This window comes from Bombina bombina, chromosome 2 (assembly GCF_027579735.1).
Source record: "Bombina bombina isolate aBomBom1 chromosome 2, aBomBom1.pri, whole genome shotgun sequence".
Classification (NCBI taxonomy): domain Eukaryota; kingdom Metazoa; phylum Chordata; class Amphibia; order Anura; family Bombinatoridae; genus Bombina; species Bombina bombina.
Window position 1 is genome coordinate 91,738,230 of NC_069500.1, and position 16,740 is coordinate 91,754,969.

Sequence of the window (16,740 nt, forward strand, 5' to 3'; positions counted from 1 at the left end):
TTTAAAGAAAAGATCCTGATATTACATTAAAATCAATTACATCTACAGCCCCAGAATACACCTGTAAGGCACTTTGTTAAGTTAATACTTAAAAATGACAATCCATCCTTTTCTAACGCAGATTGTAATTTGTATATGACTATTTTCTTTATATTAGAAAATGTTTGTATATGCTCTTTAATTTATGATTCATCCTTATAAAGAGGAATGTAGAGATTAGTGCACTTTAGTGAATCAGATATATGAAACAGTTTAAGACCTGGTAAAGTTGGAGAGCCTGTAAAAACCTATTTGTTCTTATAGAGAAGAAGCAGGTAATTTTTCACAGAATACACCCAGTACATCACAGATTTTTTTTTTAAAATATAAATGTCAATGTCAATTAATCCAAGAACTCTGTATAGCTGCTTATTGGATATTGATGACTGTCATACTAACCATTATATACAGTAGAATTGCATAATCAATAGCACTTGCTCTGAAATGTAAATGAGCACTACATTTGTTTTGCCCCTTGTATCATGTGACAACCATCCACCAATCACAGACTCATATAAAAAAAACACTAAATTCTTGCACACGCTCAGTAGGAGCCGATATCTCAGTGTGCACATAAAAATGACTGTGCACAATTTGATAACGGAAGTGAACTGAGAAGTTTCTTAAAACTGCATGTTCTATCTGAATCATGAACATTTAGCTTTGACTTTAGTGTCCCTTTAAAACAGGGACAGGAGAGCAGGTTAATAACCATACTAATCAGCTGATTATTTCACCTGTGCTCCAGTTTAGATATCCTGAAAATCTAGCCTGTTAGGGAGTCCAGAGAACAGATTTGAAAACCCCTGATGTAAAGGAACATGAAACACAAAATATTTTTCAATTATTTAGATACTGTGTACAATAAAAATATATATATCATCAATTTACTTATATTACCAAATATACTTATCTTTGGTCCTCATGGAATTATTTGTTAAAAATTGAGTATTTAAGTTCAGGAGAAAGCACTGGAGTAGTATTTGGCAGCAGTTTGACAAGAATGCTTTTAACAATAGTATACATTAAGCAATGACAACTGCCATGTACTGCTCAAAAACATTCTTGAAAAACTGCTGCCATATAGTGATCCAGATGTGCACACTCCAAAGCCTACCTGTCTGCTTATTAAGAAAAGATACAAAGGATACCTACCTAGCTATTCTCTACAACAAATAATAATAAGTCTGATAACAGAAGTAAAAAAAAAGTGTGTGCTCTGACTCAATTGGGTTCCATGTCGTTTTATAGAAACTGCAAATCATTACTAACATTTCTTTACTTTTTTTAAACAGATAATATATTATTATGAGGACACCTCTAAAGACTTTCCCATGTGCACAAATAGGGAAAGAAAATACTACAAATAGGATCAAAGTAGCAGACGGTGCTAGAGAGTTTGCCAGCCAGTAAATCATTTCAATATTTGGAAAATAAAGAGATTTTGCTCAGTATTTTACAGACTATGCTTGCTTTAAGAATCCTACACACATTCAAGCAGACATTCCTGCTAGTTCACTAAATATTTCAACCTGTGTAAATATTGCAGTATGAAGGAACAGCACAATGAGAAACTGTGGGAGCTCTCGAGGTGGTTTGGGTGTGTATCATTTGGAGATAATTGCTCTCTAAGTGCACAGTAGGTAAAGGAAACTGTCTGTGCTTTATACAAGCTCATTTTACAAAACTAACAAGAAAAAAGTATTATAATGAGGCCGTGCCTCACTCTTAAGGAAAGCTGTAAAGGTGAGGGCTTTAAAAGCGTATCACATCCCAGAATCAGACGTAAAATGTGAGGGTTTTCAAAAGGCTGTGTACAACAACAACAAAAAACATTACAAAATGATATAAAGTCATTTAATGTATAACACAATTGTTAATTGGCTGATTGGAATACTGTTCATATTGTAGATTGCAGAACTGGATAAGCAATTAAGGTGACAGTTTAAAATTAACTGCCATCAGAATGTTATAGAGGACACTTAGGGCTTGATGATTTATAGTTCAATAGCCTGACGAGAAATGCCACTCTTGCATGGGTAGACCTCACGGAATGATATTAGAAAAGGGGCTGAACAAGAAATTCTTGCAAGTTGCTAGCTTAGCTACATACAATAAAGCTCAATAGAAAGCAGATTCTCACAGGGGAGCGCATATGTGACAGGGAGTATCCGGCACCAAAAGCAATTGTTTTCTTAAAAGCACAAACAAATCAAACTATTCTGTTTTTAGTATAATTTACTTTCCAATTTTTACTAGTTTTGCAAATATGTATTTTTCTTTCACTTTTACCTCATGTGCAAATTTGATGTAGGTATTATGTCACACAATACATTGACCAGCGCAGTGTGTTCATGTAGTACCTATGTCCAACACAGAGGCACATGTTGTGGTACCCCCTGTCAGCTTAGACAGCAAAGACAGTAGCTCAGGGCAGAAGGCATCTGTCTTCATATAGTAAGGGATCTCTGATCGTGCTTCCTTACTATATGAAGGCAAATTGCAGATAGTTACAGAAAGTAACACTGTCTGTGTCACGCTCTGTTACAATTATTGTTGGTGCCGAGTGGGAGCGTGGGAGGGAAGCGGGTGGGTTGGCCCAGCGAGGAGGGGACGGGGTTCCCTACATTACAGACACAGGATTAAGAAGGGGTAGGGAGGGATGGGCCACTAAGCTATGAAACATGACGAGGAATTAGAGGGACGGATCTGGGACCCTACATTAAAGAAAAATATATAGTTTTCATAAAATAACAACAAAAAAACAAAGGTTCTGTTTAAACGGAGTGATAGCAAACATACTAAAAATTCTCCGGAATATTGGCAAGTTTTTGTCTAAAATTCCTGTTAGCGAAAGGGTTAATAAGTGCAATGCATATTTTAACACAAAACTTGCCAGCCTATGTTCGTATGTGTAATTGCAACACCTAAAAGCATAATATGTTTGGATCAGGCCAACACAAATTGATTCAGATAGAGCATGCAGTTTTAAGCAATTTACTTTTATCATCAAATTTGATTTGTACTCTTGGTATTCTTTGTTGAACGCTAAACCTAGGTAGGCTCAAACTAATTACTAAGCCATTTAAGGCCACCTCTTATCTCAGTGAATTTCACAATTAGACAGCGCTAGTGTGTGCCAGATAGATAACATTGTGCTCACGCCTGCAAAATGCAAGTGAAAAATCGCAGAGGTAAAACGTATAGGTAATCGCAGAGGTAAAACGTATATTAATATAACCATGTTGGTTATGCAAAACTAGGGAATGGGTAATAAAATGAAAATGGTGTAATTTGATTTGTATGTACTTCAAAGACAATATTCCTATCAGGGCTCAGTGTTCCGTCACATTTGCTCCCCTCCTGCGAGGTTCCCTATCGCAGAGGGTGGAAGGCAGCTTGCCACTTGCTGAGATTCCAGGTTCAGATCCCCTTTTTAGAGTATCAAGTCAAATCTGCCCATGTGAGGGTCAGGGTGAGATTTCCCTTCATGCCGGAGAACTTCAGAGAATTGGGCCCTCTGTGTTAGTCCCTTTAATATAAAGACCACAGATAACCCAAGAGAAGGTAGGGAGCTTATTTTAATGCACATTTGCATTGGGGATTTGAACACTCAGCTTTAATCTGGCTCAAAGGACCAAGAGTCAATCCTATATAATAAAAGGCCAAGTGTGTTTGTCCGAAGCTGTCATGCGCAGTAGAGACTGCGCGCAAGGACAAACACACCTGGCATTCCAACTTATCGGGCGTGTGGTGGAGTGGGCGTGGCCGACGGGTGCGACATGGGCGTGGCCGGACGGGTGCGACATGGGCGGGGCCCGGGTGTGACGTGGGAGAAATCGCAAAAGAGAGGGGGAGAGAGCGCAAAAGAGAGGGGGGAGAGAGCAAAAAATAAAAGGGGGAGAGAGCAAAAAAGAGGGGGGGAGAGAGCACAAAAGAGGGGGGGGGAAGAGAGCACAAATGAGAGGGGGAGAGAGCACAAAAGAGAGGGGGGGAGAGAGTACAAAAGAGAGGGGGGAGAGAGCACAAAAGAGAGGGGGGAGAGAGCACAAAAGAGAGGGGGGAGAGAGCACAAAAGAGAGGGGGGAGAGAGCACAAAAGAGAGGGGGGAGAGAGAACAAAAGAGAGGGGGGAGAGAGAACAAAAGAGAGGGGGGAGAGAGAACAAAAGAGAGGGGGGAGAGAGCACAAAAGAGGGGGGAGAGAGCACAAAAGAGAGGGGGGAGAGAGCACAAAATAGAGGGGGGAGAGAGCACAAAATAGAGGGGGGAGAGAGAGCGCAAAAGATAAGGGGGGAGAGAGCGCAAAAGAGAGGGGGGAGAGAGCTCAAAAGAGAGGGGGGAGAGAGCGCAAAAGAGAGGGGGGAGAGAGCGCAAAAGAGAGGGGGGAGAGAGCGCAAAAGAGAGGGGGGAGAGAGCGCAAAAGAGAGGGGGGAGAGAGCACAAAAGAGAGGGGGGAGAGAGCACAAAAGAGAGGGGGGAGAGAGCACAAAAGAGAGGGGGGAGAGAGCACAAAAGAGAGGGGGGGGAGAGAGCACAAAAGAGAGGGGGGGAGAGAGCACAAAAGAGAGGGGGGGAGAGAGCACAAAAGAGAGGGGGGGAGAGAGCACAAAAGAGAGGGGGGAGAGAGCACAAAAGAGAGGGGGGAGAGAGCACAAAAGAGAGGGGCAGAGAGCACAAAAGAGAGAGGGGCAGAGAGCACAAAAGAGAGAGGGGCAGAGAGCACAAAAGAGAGGGGGGAGAGAGCACAAAAGAGATGGGTGAGAGACAGTAAAAGAGGAGAGAGAGAGCAAACGAGAGGAGAGAGAGCAAGCGAGAGGAATGAGAGCAAACGAGAGGAGAGAGAGACAGCAAAAGAGGGGGAGAGAGACAGCAAAAGAGGGGGAGAGAGACAGCAAAAGAGGGGGAGAGAGACAGCAAAAGAGGGGGAGAGAGACAGCAAAAGAGGGGGAGAGAGACAGCAAAAGAGGAGAGAGAGAGCAAACGAGAGGAGAGAGAGCAAGCGAGAGGAATGAGAGCAAACGAGAGGAGAGAGAGACAGCAAAAGAGGGGGAGAGAGAGCGAGCAAAAGAGGGGGAGAGAGAGCGAGCAAAAGAGGGGGAGAGCGAGCAAAAGAGGGGGAGAGAGAGCAAAAGAGGGGGAGAGAGAGCAAAAGAGGGGGAGAGAGAGCAAAAGAGGGGGAGAGAGAGCAAAAGAGGGGGAGAGAGAGCAAAAGAGGGGGAGAGAGAGCAAAAGAGAGGGAGAGAGACAGCAAAAGAGAGGGAGAGAGACAGCAAAAGAGAGGGAGAGAGACAGCAAAAGAGAGGGAGAGAGACAGCAAAAGAGAGGGAGAGAGACAGCAAAAGAGAGGGAGAGAGACAGCAAAAGAGAGGGAGAGAGACAGCAAAAGAGAGGGAGAGAGACAGCAAAAGAGAGGGAGAGAGAGAGCAAAAGAGAGGGGGAAGAGAGAGAGCAAAAGAGAGGGGGAAGAGAGAGAGCAAAAGAGAGGGGGAAGAGAGCAAAAGAGAGGGGGAAGAGAGCAAAAGAGAGGGGGGAGAGAGAGAGCAAAAGAGAGGGGGGAGAGAGAGAGAGCAAAAGAGAGGGGGGAGAGAGAGAGCAAAAGAGGGGGAGAGAGACAGCAAAAGAGAAGGGGGAGAGAGAGAGCAAAAGAGAGGGGGGAGAGAGAGAGCAAATGAAAGGGGGGAGAGAGAGAGCAAATGAAAGGGGGGAGAGAGAGAGCAAATGAAAGGGGGGGAGAGAGAGAGCAAATGAAAGGGGGGGAGAGAGAGAGCAAATGAAAGGGGGGGAGAGAGAGCAAAAGAGAGGGGGGAGAGAGAGAGCAAAAGAGAGGGGGAGAGAGGGCAAAAGAGAGGGGGGAGAGAGAGAGCAAAAGAGAGGGGGGAGAGAGAGAGCAAAAGAGAGGGGAGAGAGAGAGCAAAAGAGAGGGGAGAGAGAGAGAGCAAAAGAGAGGGGAGAGAGAGAGAGCAAAAGAGAGGGGGGAGAGAGAGAGCAAAAGAGAGGGGGGAGAGAGAGAGCAAAAGAGAGGGGGGAGAGAGAGAGCAAAAGAGAGGGGGGAGAGAGAGAGCAAAAGAGAGGGGGGAGAGAGAGAGCAAAAGAGAGGGGGGAGAGAGCGAGCAAAATAGAGGGGGGAGAGAGAGAGTAACAGAGAGGGGAGAAAGAGAGAGCAAAAGAGAGGGGAGAAAGAGAGAGCAAAAGAGAGGGGGGATAGAGAGAGAGCAAAAGAGAGGGGGGAGAGAGCACAAAAGAGAAAGGAGATAGAGCAAAAGAAAGGGGGGATAGAGAGAGAGCAAAAGAGAGGGGGGATAGAGAGAGAGCAAGGGGTGGGACCGCTGTACTGCAAAAAATGGCCGTGTACACAGGCTTTAGGACTAGTCAAATATAATTTAACATTTCCAGTCTATAGCAAATGCTTTATTTTCCCTGTGGTTCTCTGTGATTCACGCCCCATGGCTCTGTAACATATGTACATTTTACAAATATAACAATTATACACATTAAAATGTTTAAAAAGAAAAGAAAAGCAAACTACATGTTGGTGGAACTTTTCAGCTGTGAAAATAAGATTTAGTATTCTGAACTATAAATTATAAAACTGCTCTGTAATATGCAGTTTATATAAAAGGCACTTTTAAAGGTTATATATAATCAATTTTTTAGGAGTGTGTTAAAATAACTAGTTCTGTATTAAAGGGGCACAGTCATATGCACTAAACTTAAACGGTTGTGCTATGATGTCATCTGGCAGGTACTGGGGTGTACCAGTCAGCCAATAACAAGCTGCATACAATCATTTGCTGTACGAATTTGGGGCTAGATTATGAGTGGAGCACTAACAGTTGCACGCAAGCGACAAGGAGTATACCGCAGCTCTTTGCGTGCATTGTAAGTAGTGCACGTACTACAAGTTGAAAGTAAACGCATTCCCCTGAGAGCAATTAAAATTTAATATGCATCAGGTCTTCAGAGCTCTGGTTAACTGTTACGCAAGACAAAAAAAGACTTTAAAATACCTTTAAAAGTACAGTTACACTCATAACACTGTATGATAAAAATTATTATTTTAAAAAAATGCATAAAAAAAGTTATATGGGCTCAACAATATGAGGTCTCAGGTGTTAGGCATGCAAAGGGTTTTAACATAGAGATGCATACATATACATGTCTAAATATGTATATATGTTTTACGTTACATAATTAACATTCCAATGTTCTTCACTTACAGGATAATGTCCTTTTTTATTGTAAATACATATTAATTATTATTATACTTTATTTATGAAGCGCCATCATATTCCTCAGCACGGATACAGTTCATTTAAATAAAACAATAATATAAAACTTGTAAGAGACAGGACAAAATTTACAAACGCATACAGGAGGAATTGAGGGCCCTATTCCCGTGGGAACTTACAATCTATATTGCTATATATATCTGTATATAACTTTACCTGTATATCTATTCCAATAGATATATAGGTATAGATATGTATTTTACATGAACAGTATCAGATATATAAAGAAATATATATTTATTAATAAAAAGTACATTATTATTATGAAGAACATAGGAATGAAAAATATGTGTTTTGCGCATCGTGTTTCGTGATTTAGATCTTAAAGGGACAGTCTAGGCCAAAATAAACTTTCATGATTCAGATAGGGCATGTAATTTTAAACAATTTTCCAATTTACTTTTATCACCAATTTTGCTTTGTTCTCTTGGTATTCTTAGTTGAAAGCATAACCTAGGAGGTTCATATGCTAATTTCTTAGACCTTAAAGGCCACCTCTTTACAGAATGCATTTTAACAGTTTTTCACCACTAGAGGTATATTATGTATTTCATATAGATAACACTGTGCTCGTGCATGTGAAGTTATCTGGGAGCAGGCACTGATTGGCTAAAATGCAAGTCTGTCAAAAGAACTGAAATAAAGGGGCAGTTTGCAGAGGCTTAGATACAAGATAATCACAGAGGTTAAAAGTATATTAATATAACAGTGTTGGTTATGCAAAACTGGGGAATGGGTAATAAAGGGATTATCTATTTTTTAAAACAATAAAAATTCTGGTGTAGACTGTTCCTTTAATGCAGTCCGGTTATCTTAAAGCTCATTATTAAAATATTACATATAAAATAGTAAAAAAAATATAATACAAATTTTTAAACATACTGTAAAATATTTTCAATAATCAATAGAATATATTTATATTTTTACAGCATGTTTAACAAAATAATGTACTTTTTATTATTAAATATATATTTCTATATATATCTGACACTGTTAATGTAAAATACATTTCTATACGAATAAATATATAAGTGTATATATATATATATATATATACAGAAATATGTATTAAAGAATAAATAGAACATAATCTGCTATGTGAAGAACATTGGAATGTGAAATATTAATACTTCATGTCGAGTGCAACGTTCTTGAATATATGCCGTTGGGTAAGTGCGCGAGTATGGGTGTTAAGTTTTTTTTCCAGTTTTTGAGCTCCATTGACTTCTATGGGAGAAGAAGTAAACGTGGTTGTAATATTTTTTGGCGCGCACATCTTTATTTTGTGGATCCTATCTGGACTTGATACTGGAGTAAACACAGTTATCCACTATTTTTTCAGTATCTTATCACCTCTGCTGAGGGAAGGTATGGACAGATATATAAAAGGGTTAAGCTTGTGAAGGCTGCAGTGAGCATTTCCAATTCTCAGAACTTTAAAATCCACAAATTAAATTATAGGAATAGAGGGCAAACAAACAAATGAAAAACACAATTTATGTAAGAACTTACCTGATAAATTAATTTCTTTCAAAGTGGCAAGAGTCCATGAGCTAGTGATGTATGGGATATACATTCCTATCTGGAGGGGGCAAAGTTTTCCAAACCTCAAAATGCCTATACATACACCTCCCACCTCACTCATGCTTCAGTTTAACGTATAGCCAAGAAGTGAGGTGTATAAAAAGTAGTAAAAAGCATACAAAAAGAGGAACTGGAAAAAAATAATGTGCTTTATACAAAAAAAATCATAACCACAAAAAATGGGTGGGTCTCATGGACTCTTGCCACTATAAAAGAAATTAATTTATCAGGTAAGTTCTTACATAAATTGTGTTTTCTTTCATGCAAGTGGCAAGAGTCCATGAGCTAGTGACGTATGGGATATAATACCCAAGATGTGGAAGTCCACAAGTCACTAGAGAGGGAGGGAAAAAAAGCAAACACATGAAAAAGGTAAAATTAGAAAAAGTATGCAAAGAAGACTAAGTTGCTGCTTTGCAAATTTGATCAACTAAAGCTTCATTCTTGAGAACCCAAGAAGTGGTAACTGATCTAGTAGAATGAGCTTTGTGAATTTAAAATCTCAACCAAAAAAACAGAGAAATAACAGAGGCTTTCTGACCTTTCCTGAAATCAGAAACAAATAACAAATAGACGTCTAGAATAGAAGTCTTTCTGAAATTTTAAGTAGCCTCAACATAATATTTCAAAGCTCTTACAAAATCCAAAGAATGTAAAGACCCTTCAAAAATATTCTTAAAATTAGGACACAAAAAAGGAACAATTATTTCCTTATTGAATTTGTTACAATTCACAATTTTAGGCAAAAAATTAAAATGAATTCCGCAAAACAGCTTTATCTTGATGGAAAATGAGATAAAGAGACTCACAAGAGTGAGCAGACAATACAGAAACTCTTCAAGCAGAAGAGATAGCCAAAAGAAATAACACTTTCCAAGAAAGTAATTTAATGTCCAGAAAATGTATAGTCTCAAAAAGAGGAGCCTGTAAAATTTTCAAAACCAAAATTGAGACTCCAAGGAGGAGAAATAGATTTAAAAACAGGTTTAATATGAATCAAAGCCTAAACAAAACAGTGAATATCAGGAAGTTTAGCAATCTTTCTATGAAATAAGACAGAAAGAGCAGAAATTTGTCCTTTCAAAGAATTTGCAGACAAATGTTTATCCAAACCATTCTGAAGAAACTGTAAAATCCTTGGAATTCTAAAAGAATGCCAAGAATAATCATGAGCAGAACATCATGAAATATAGGTTTTCCAAACCCGAAAATAAATTCTCCTAGAAATAGACTTACAAGCCTGTATCATGGTGCTAACAACGGAGTCAGAGAAACTTCTATGACTAAACACTTAAGCGTTCAATTTCCAAGCCTTCAAAATTAGAGATTTCAGATCCTGATGGAAAAAAAACAGCCCCTGAAACAGAAGGTCTGGCCTTAAAGGAAGTAACCAAGTATGGCAACTGGACATCCTGACAAGGTCTGCATACCAAAACCTAAGAGACCAAGCCGGTGCTATTAGAAACACATTAGATCATTCCATTATGATCTTGGAGATCACCCTTGGAAAAAGAACCAGAGGCAAAAAAATTAAGTAGGTTGGTGAAAATTAAAAAACTGCTAGAGCATCCACCATTTCCGCCTGAGGATCCTTGGATCTAAAAAGGTATCTGGAAAGCTTCTTGCTTATACGAGAGAACATCAGAAATAAAAACACATCTGGATGGGGAGCACTTCCCCAGATATAAAGTTTGACAGCTGTGATAATCCCCTTCCCAATTGTCTATACCTGAGATATGAATCGCAGAAATTTAGAAAAGAATTGGATTCCGTCCAAGAAAGTATCTGAGATACTTCCTTCATAACTGAAGGACTGCAAGTCCCTCCTTGATGACTGACAAATGCCACTGTTGTGATATTGTCTGTTTAAAAAGAAATGTAAAAGTTGTCTCTTCAATAGAGGCCACGCCTGAAGAGCCCTGAAAATAGCATGAAGTTCTAAAATATTGATTGGTAACCTCGCCTCCTAAGGTTTCAAAACCCCAAGTGCTGCCAGAGACTCTCAGACAGCTCCCCCACCAGAAAAACTTGCATCTGTTGAGAATACAGTGCAAGTAGGACGAACAAATGAGGCCCCCTGAACAATAACGTGATGGTCCAATCACCAAATCAGAGAGAACAAAGTGTTGGGATTTAAGTATACCAGTTGTGATAACTTAAAATAATCCCTGCACCTATGGTGCAACATGCAAAGCTTTAGAGACTGAAGGTTTAGACAAACTAAAATTAACTTAATTTGTCTCTAGTGTATCAGAGAAAGAACCATAGATACTAAAAATGTATCTGGAAACCTAAAAACGTGACTCTTGCCTAAGGAATCAAGAAACACTATTGTAAATTGATCCTCCAACAATGTCTCGAAGAAACCACACTTGTTAAGCTAGAACCAAATATCATCCAAATAAGGAAACACTGCAATACCCTGTTCTCTGAATACAGATCTTTGAAAAGAATCTCTGAGCTGCCGCTAGCCCAAAAGGACAAGCGACAAAATTGGTAATGCTTATCTAGAAAAGTGAATCTCAGTATACAATAGTGGTCTGAATGAATTAAAAATAAGCGTCCTGTAAGTCTATTGTGGACATGAAGTAACCTTGCTAAACAAAAAGGCAGAATAGTCCCTATAGTCACCATCTTGAAAGTTGGGACTCTTACAAAACGATATATAAAATTTAGATCCAGAATTAGTCTGAACTAATTTGTTCTTTAGGACAATGAATAGATTTGAATAGAAACCCAAACTCCGTTACTGCAGAGGAACTGGAACCATCACCCCTGAAAACACAAAATCTGAAACACATTTTAGAAAAACCTGAGCTTTCACAGAGTTTGTTATAACATGGAAAATAATCTTCCCATGGGAGGTTTTTATTCTGAAACCTATTTGATACCCCTGAGAAAACAATATTCTAAATCCACTGATTTGAATAGAAACTGTCCAAATGTGTTGAAATAAATTCAATATGTCCCCCCACCAGTAGAATTGGTTAAAAGGCAGCACCTTTATGCAGTCTTAGGGGCTGAAATTAGTTTAATTATAAGCTTGGAACTATTCATTCCTTAGGGGAATGAAAAAACAATTAGGAATTTTAAAATTACCCTTCGATTTCTTAAAAATACTCCCTTTCCCCCAGCAATAGAGGAGATAATAAAATCCAATAGAAAACCTTTAAAAATTACTATCCTAAAATAATAAGATAGTAATCTAAATTTAAACACCATATCAAAGATTTAAGCCATAAAAAATTCTAGTAAAAATGGCTAAAAACAAAGATTTATTATCAGATACAATTACATAAAATATAGCACCATAAATTAAATGATTAGCATGTTGAAGTAAAAGAACAATGCTTAAGACATATCAAGATGTGATAACTAAACTGTCCAACCAAAAAGTTAAAAACAGCAGCAACATTAGCCATAGAAATGGCAGGTTAAAAAATATGGCCAATATGTAAATATGCTTCTCTTAAGATAGGAAACAAACTTCCTATCTAAAGGATCCTTAAAAGAAGAAATATCTTCCATAGGATAGAAGTATGTTCGGCAAGAGAAAAAATAGCCCCACCTTAAGGGACTTTTACATAAAAACACTAAATTAGCCATAGGTAAAGGATATAGCTTTTTAAACCTAGAAAAAAGGGTAAAAAGAAGCACTAAGTTTAGATTCCTTACTAAACATATAATAGATAGCATCTGGAATAAGAAAAACTTCAAGAGTTACCTCAGAAGCTTAAAAAAAGCTATTCTTGTTATCAAGAGGACTAGATTCCTCAATACTCAAAAGTAAACAATACTTCCTTAATCAAGAATGAATACATTCAATTGAAAGTTTGATTTATCAAAATAAGTCTCTGAAATAGGATCCTCTGAGTCAGAGAAAACCACATCAGCAGAAATACTACAGTATGCTGTCAATCAATACAAACTTCAAAGGTTTATGAGACGTTAGGAGAGATTGTTTACATTAATTTGAAGGCAGAATAGCAGTCATAGCCTTCTCTATATCTTTTGCAATATAATGCATTTGAGCTGAAGAAATAAAATCAGCTAATTAAACAATATACACACTTAGCTTTGGTAGAAATTGTGTACAGGCAGCATAGTTTCTACAGTAACATCAGAGGCAGGATCAGTTTGAGACATCTTGAAAAATGTAACAAAAAAGAAAAAATAACATTTAAACAAAATATTCAATTTCCACAAAATAGCAGTTTCAGGAATGGGAAAAAAATGCTTATATGAAAAACAAAAGCAAATATCATAGCCCTCTGTAACAAATGAAGGTAGAGAGCAAAAGAGGGAGAGACTTAATATAACAAAGTTTTTGGCGCCAAAAATGACGCCAACAAAGATGATGCAAATGCTGAGAAAAAAACTTTTGGCGCCAAGGTTAATAGGAAATTACACGATTCGCATCATAACCGGTGCGACTTTGCAGCAAAAAGAAAAAATTGCATCACCAGACACGCAAGAAATGACGCGACTCACGTCACAACAAACAAATAATAAGATAGTAATCTAAATTTAAACACCATATCAGAGATTTAAGCCATAAAAAAATTCTAGTAAAAATGGCTAAAAACAAAGATTTATTATCAGATACAATTACATAAAATATAGCACCATAAATTAAATGATTAGCATGTTGAAGTAAAAGAACAATGCTTAAGACAAATCAAGATCTGATAACTAAACTGTCCAACCAAAAAGTTAAAAACAGCAGCAACATTAGCCATAGAAATGGCAGGTTAAAAAATATGGCCAATATGTAAATATGCTTCTCTTAAGATAGGAAACAAACTTCCTATCTAAAGGATCCTTAAAAGAAGAAATATCTTCCATAGGATAGAAGTACGTTTGGAAAGAGAAGAAATAGCCCCACCTTAAGGGACTTTTACATAAAAACACTAAATTAGCCATAGGTAAAGGATATAGCTTTTTAAACCTAGAAAAAGGGTAAAAAGAAGCACTAAGTTTAGATTCCTTACTAAACATATAATAGATAGCATCTGGAATAAGAAAAACTTCAAGAGTTACCTCAGAAGTTTAAAAAAAGCTATTCTTGTTATCAAGAGGACTAGATTCCTCAATACTCAAAAGTAAACAATACTTTCTTAATCAAGAATGAATACATTCAATTGAAAGTTTGATTAATAAAAATAAGACTCTGAAATAGGATCCTCTGAGTCAGAGAAAACCACATCAGCAGAAATACTACAGTATGCTGTCAATCAATACAAACTTCAAAGGTTTATGAGACGTTAGGAGAGATTGTTCACATTAATTTGAAGGCAGAATAGCAGTCATAGCCTTCTCTATATCTTTTGCAATATAATGCATTTGAGCTAAAGAAATAAAATCTTAGCTTTGGTAGAAATTGTGTACAGGCATCATAGTTTCTACAGTAACATCAGAGGCAGGATCAGTTTGAGACATCTTGAAAAATGTAACAAAAAAGAAAAAATAACATTTAAACAAAATATTCAATTTCCACAAAATAGCAGTTTCAGGAATGGGAAAAAATGCTTATATGAAAAACAAAAGCAAATATCATAGCCCTCTGTAACAAATGAAAGTAGAGAGCAAAAGAGGGAGAGACTTAATATAACAAAATTTTTGGCGCCAAAAATGACGCCAACAAAGATGATGCAAATGCTGAGAAAAAAACTTTTGGAGCCAAGCTTAATAGGAAATGACACGATTCGCATCATAACCGGTGCGACTTTGCAGCAAAAAAAAAAAATTTGCATCACCAGACACGCAAGAAATGACGTGACTCACGTCACAACAAACGCAACCTTCGTGCCAAAAAAATTTGCACCAAGAATGACGCAATAAATAGAAGCATTTTGCGCCATCGAGAGCCTAATTTGCCCGCGAAAATTTGAAAAATCAAGACTGAAGTTACAACTAGCTGGAACCTTAGGTAAGAAAAAAATGAACTAAATTTCTCCCAAACATAATTTTCCATGCTGAAACTGACTGAAGACTGCAAAGGCAAATAAACATAGACCTGACTCGTGGCAAATATATGCAATATATATTTAAAACTTTAAAATATAAAGTGCCAAACATAGCTGAGAGTGCCTTAAAAAAAGATATACAAGTAGCCCTCAGTTTACGCCTGGGTTAGGTTCCAGAAGGAATGGTTGTAAATCGAAACCGTTATAATTTGAAACCCAGTTTATAATGCAAGTCAATGGGAAGTGAGGGAGATAGGTTCCAGGCCCCTCTTAAAATTGTCATAAGTAACACCTAATACATTATTTTTAAAGCTTTGAAATGAAGACTTTAAATGCTAAACAGCATTATAAACCTAATAAAATAATCACACAACACAGCTCGATAGCTCAGGTCTGGTTAAACTGATTAATTTCAGCTTGCTTGGCTTTGCTGCAACACAAGCGGACAGCTCCACCTACTGGCTATTTTAATAAATGCACTGCTTCTCAATGCTTTTCAATAGCAGTCACATCACTGGAAAAAAAGGTTGTTATTCTGAAACGGTGTAAATTGAACCGTTGTAAAACGAGGGCCACCTGTATACTTACCTGAAGACACCCTTCCACATAAAGCAGACAGCCAAACCATTACTGAAACATATCAGCAGAGGTAATGGTAAAGGGAGTATAATGTCAATCTGTAAAGGGAGTTGGCAGATGAATCGCCACAACCGAATTTACTGAGAGCCTTAGAATAGATTTCCCATAGGTGAAAACATGGCATCATTAGGCAAATACAGAAGAAAATCAAGCACGACTTGCTTCACTATCCTTCAACGAAGGGAAAGTTTGTAAAACTGAAGTATAAGTGAGGTGGGAGGTGTATTTATAGGCATTTTGAGGTTTGGGAAACTTTGCCCCCTCCAGGTAGGAATGTATATCCCATACGTCACTAGCTCATGGACTCTTGCCACTTACATGAAAGAAATACAATGTAAAGTTTTTTATTTTTTTATTTATTAGTTATGCCCCTTTAACTACAGTAAGACACTACTGAGTGGCTATGTTTACTAGTTACATAATGAAAAGTTTCTTTGACTGAATAAAAGATCGACCGTGTATCCATAAAGCCAAGCTTATATAATAATAATAATGAGATTTTGAAGATCAGGAGTGAATGTTCAATATGAGTTTCATTAGTTCACTGAGATTGCATGAAGACTCTTAGTGATAATGTGAAACAAAATAAATTCTTTCCATGTGTCCCCCGTCTAACCCCCTACCTGGTCCTGTTGCCATAGAGACATCCTTTCCAGATGTTGAAGTTCTTCCCTTAGCAGTAGACGTGTCTCGTCTGCAAGGCCATTCTCCATCTCGTTCCTTTTTGATCACAACGACTGCTTCTCTGTGCAGCTTAGCTCTATGCAGCGCACTAAGGGCATCCCCGTGGGCGGAACCGTGTAAACTGCAGCCATTGATGGACAATATGCGGTCACCTCTTTCAATGATTGTTTCACGGGATGCAGCTTTTGAAAAGACTCTGTGTACCTTAAACACACAAATATATGATTGCTGCAGGCAGGAATGTTTTAGATGGGTTTTTTTACCTTTAAAACTTGATATAAAATAAGTATCCTATATAATAAAAGGCCAAGTGTGTTTGTCTGAAGCTGTCATGCGCAGTAGACAGCACAGCACGAGGACAAACACACCTGGTCTTTGAGAGTCCCTAAGTCTCTGCTCTGCAGTGCGAGCAGAACCGAGCGTGAAGGGGGCGTGGCCGAGCGCGAGGGCCGTGAGGGGGCGTGGCCAAGCATGAAGGGGCGGGGCCAGACGGCCAGTGAAAGGCTGTGCAGTGAGAGCTCAAAACAGCTCAAAAGAG

General features: G+C 38.2%; 1 protein-coding gene across 1 annotated transcript in view; it reads right to left on the minus strand.

Moving 5' to 3' along the window:
• Nucleotides 1–16,740, minus strand: part of PDZD2 (PDZ domain containing 2) — a 718,112-nt gene that overhangs the window by 27,909 nt on the left and 673,463 nt on the right. The window contains 1 exon segment of the mRNA XM_053701173.1: nucleotides 16,142–16,406. Coding sequence (XP_053557148.1) covers nucleotides 16,142–16,406 — 265 coding nt within the window.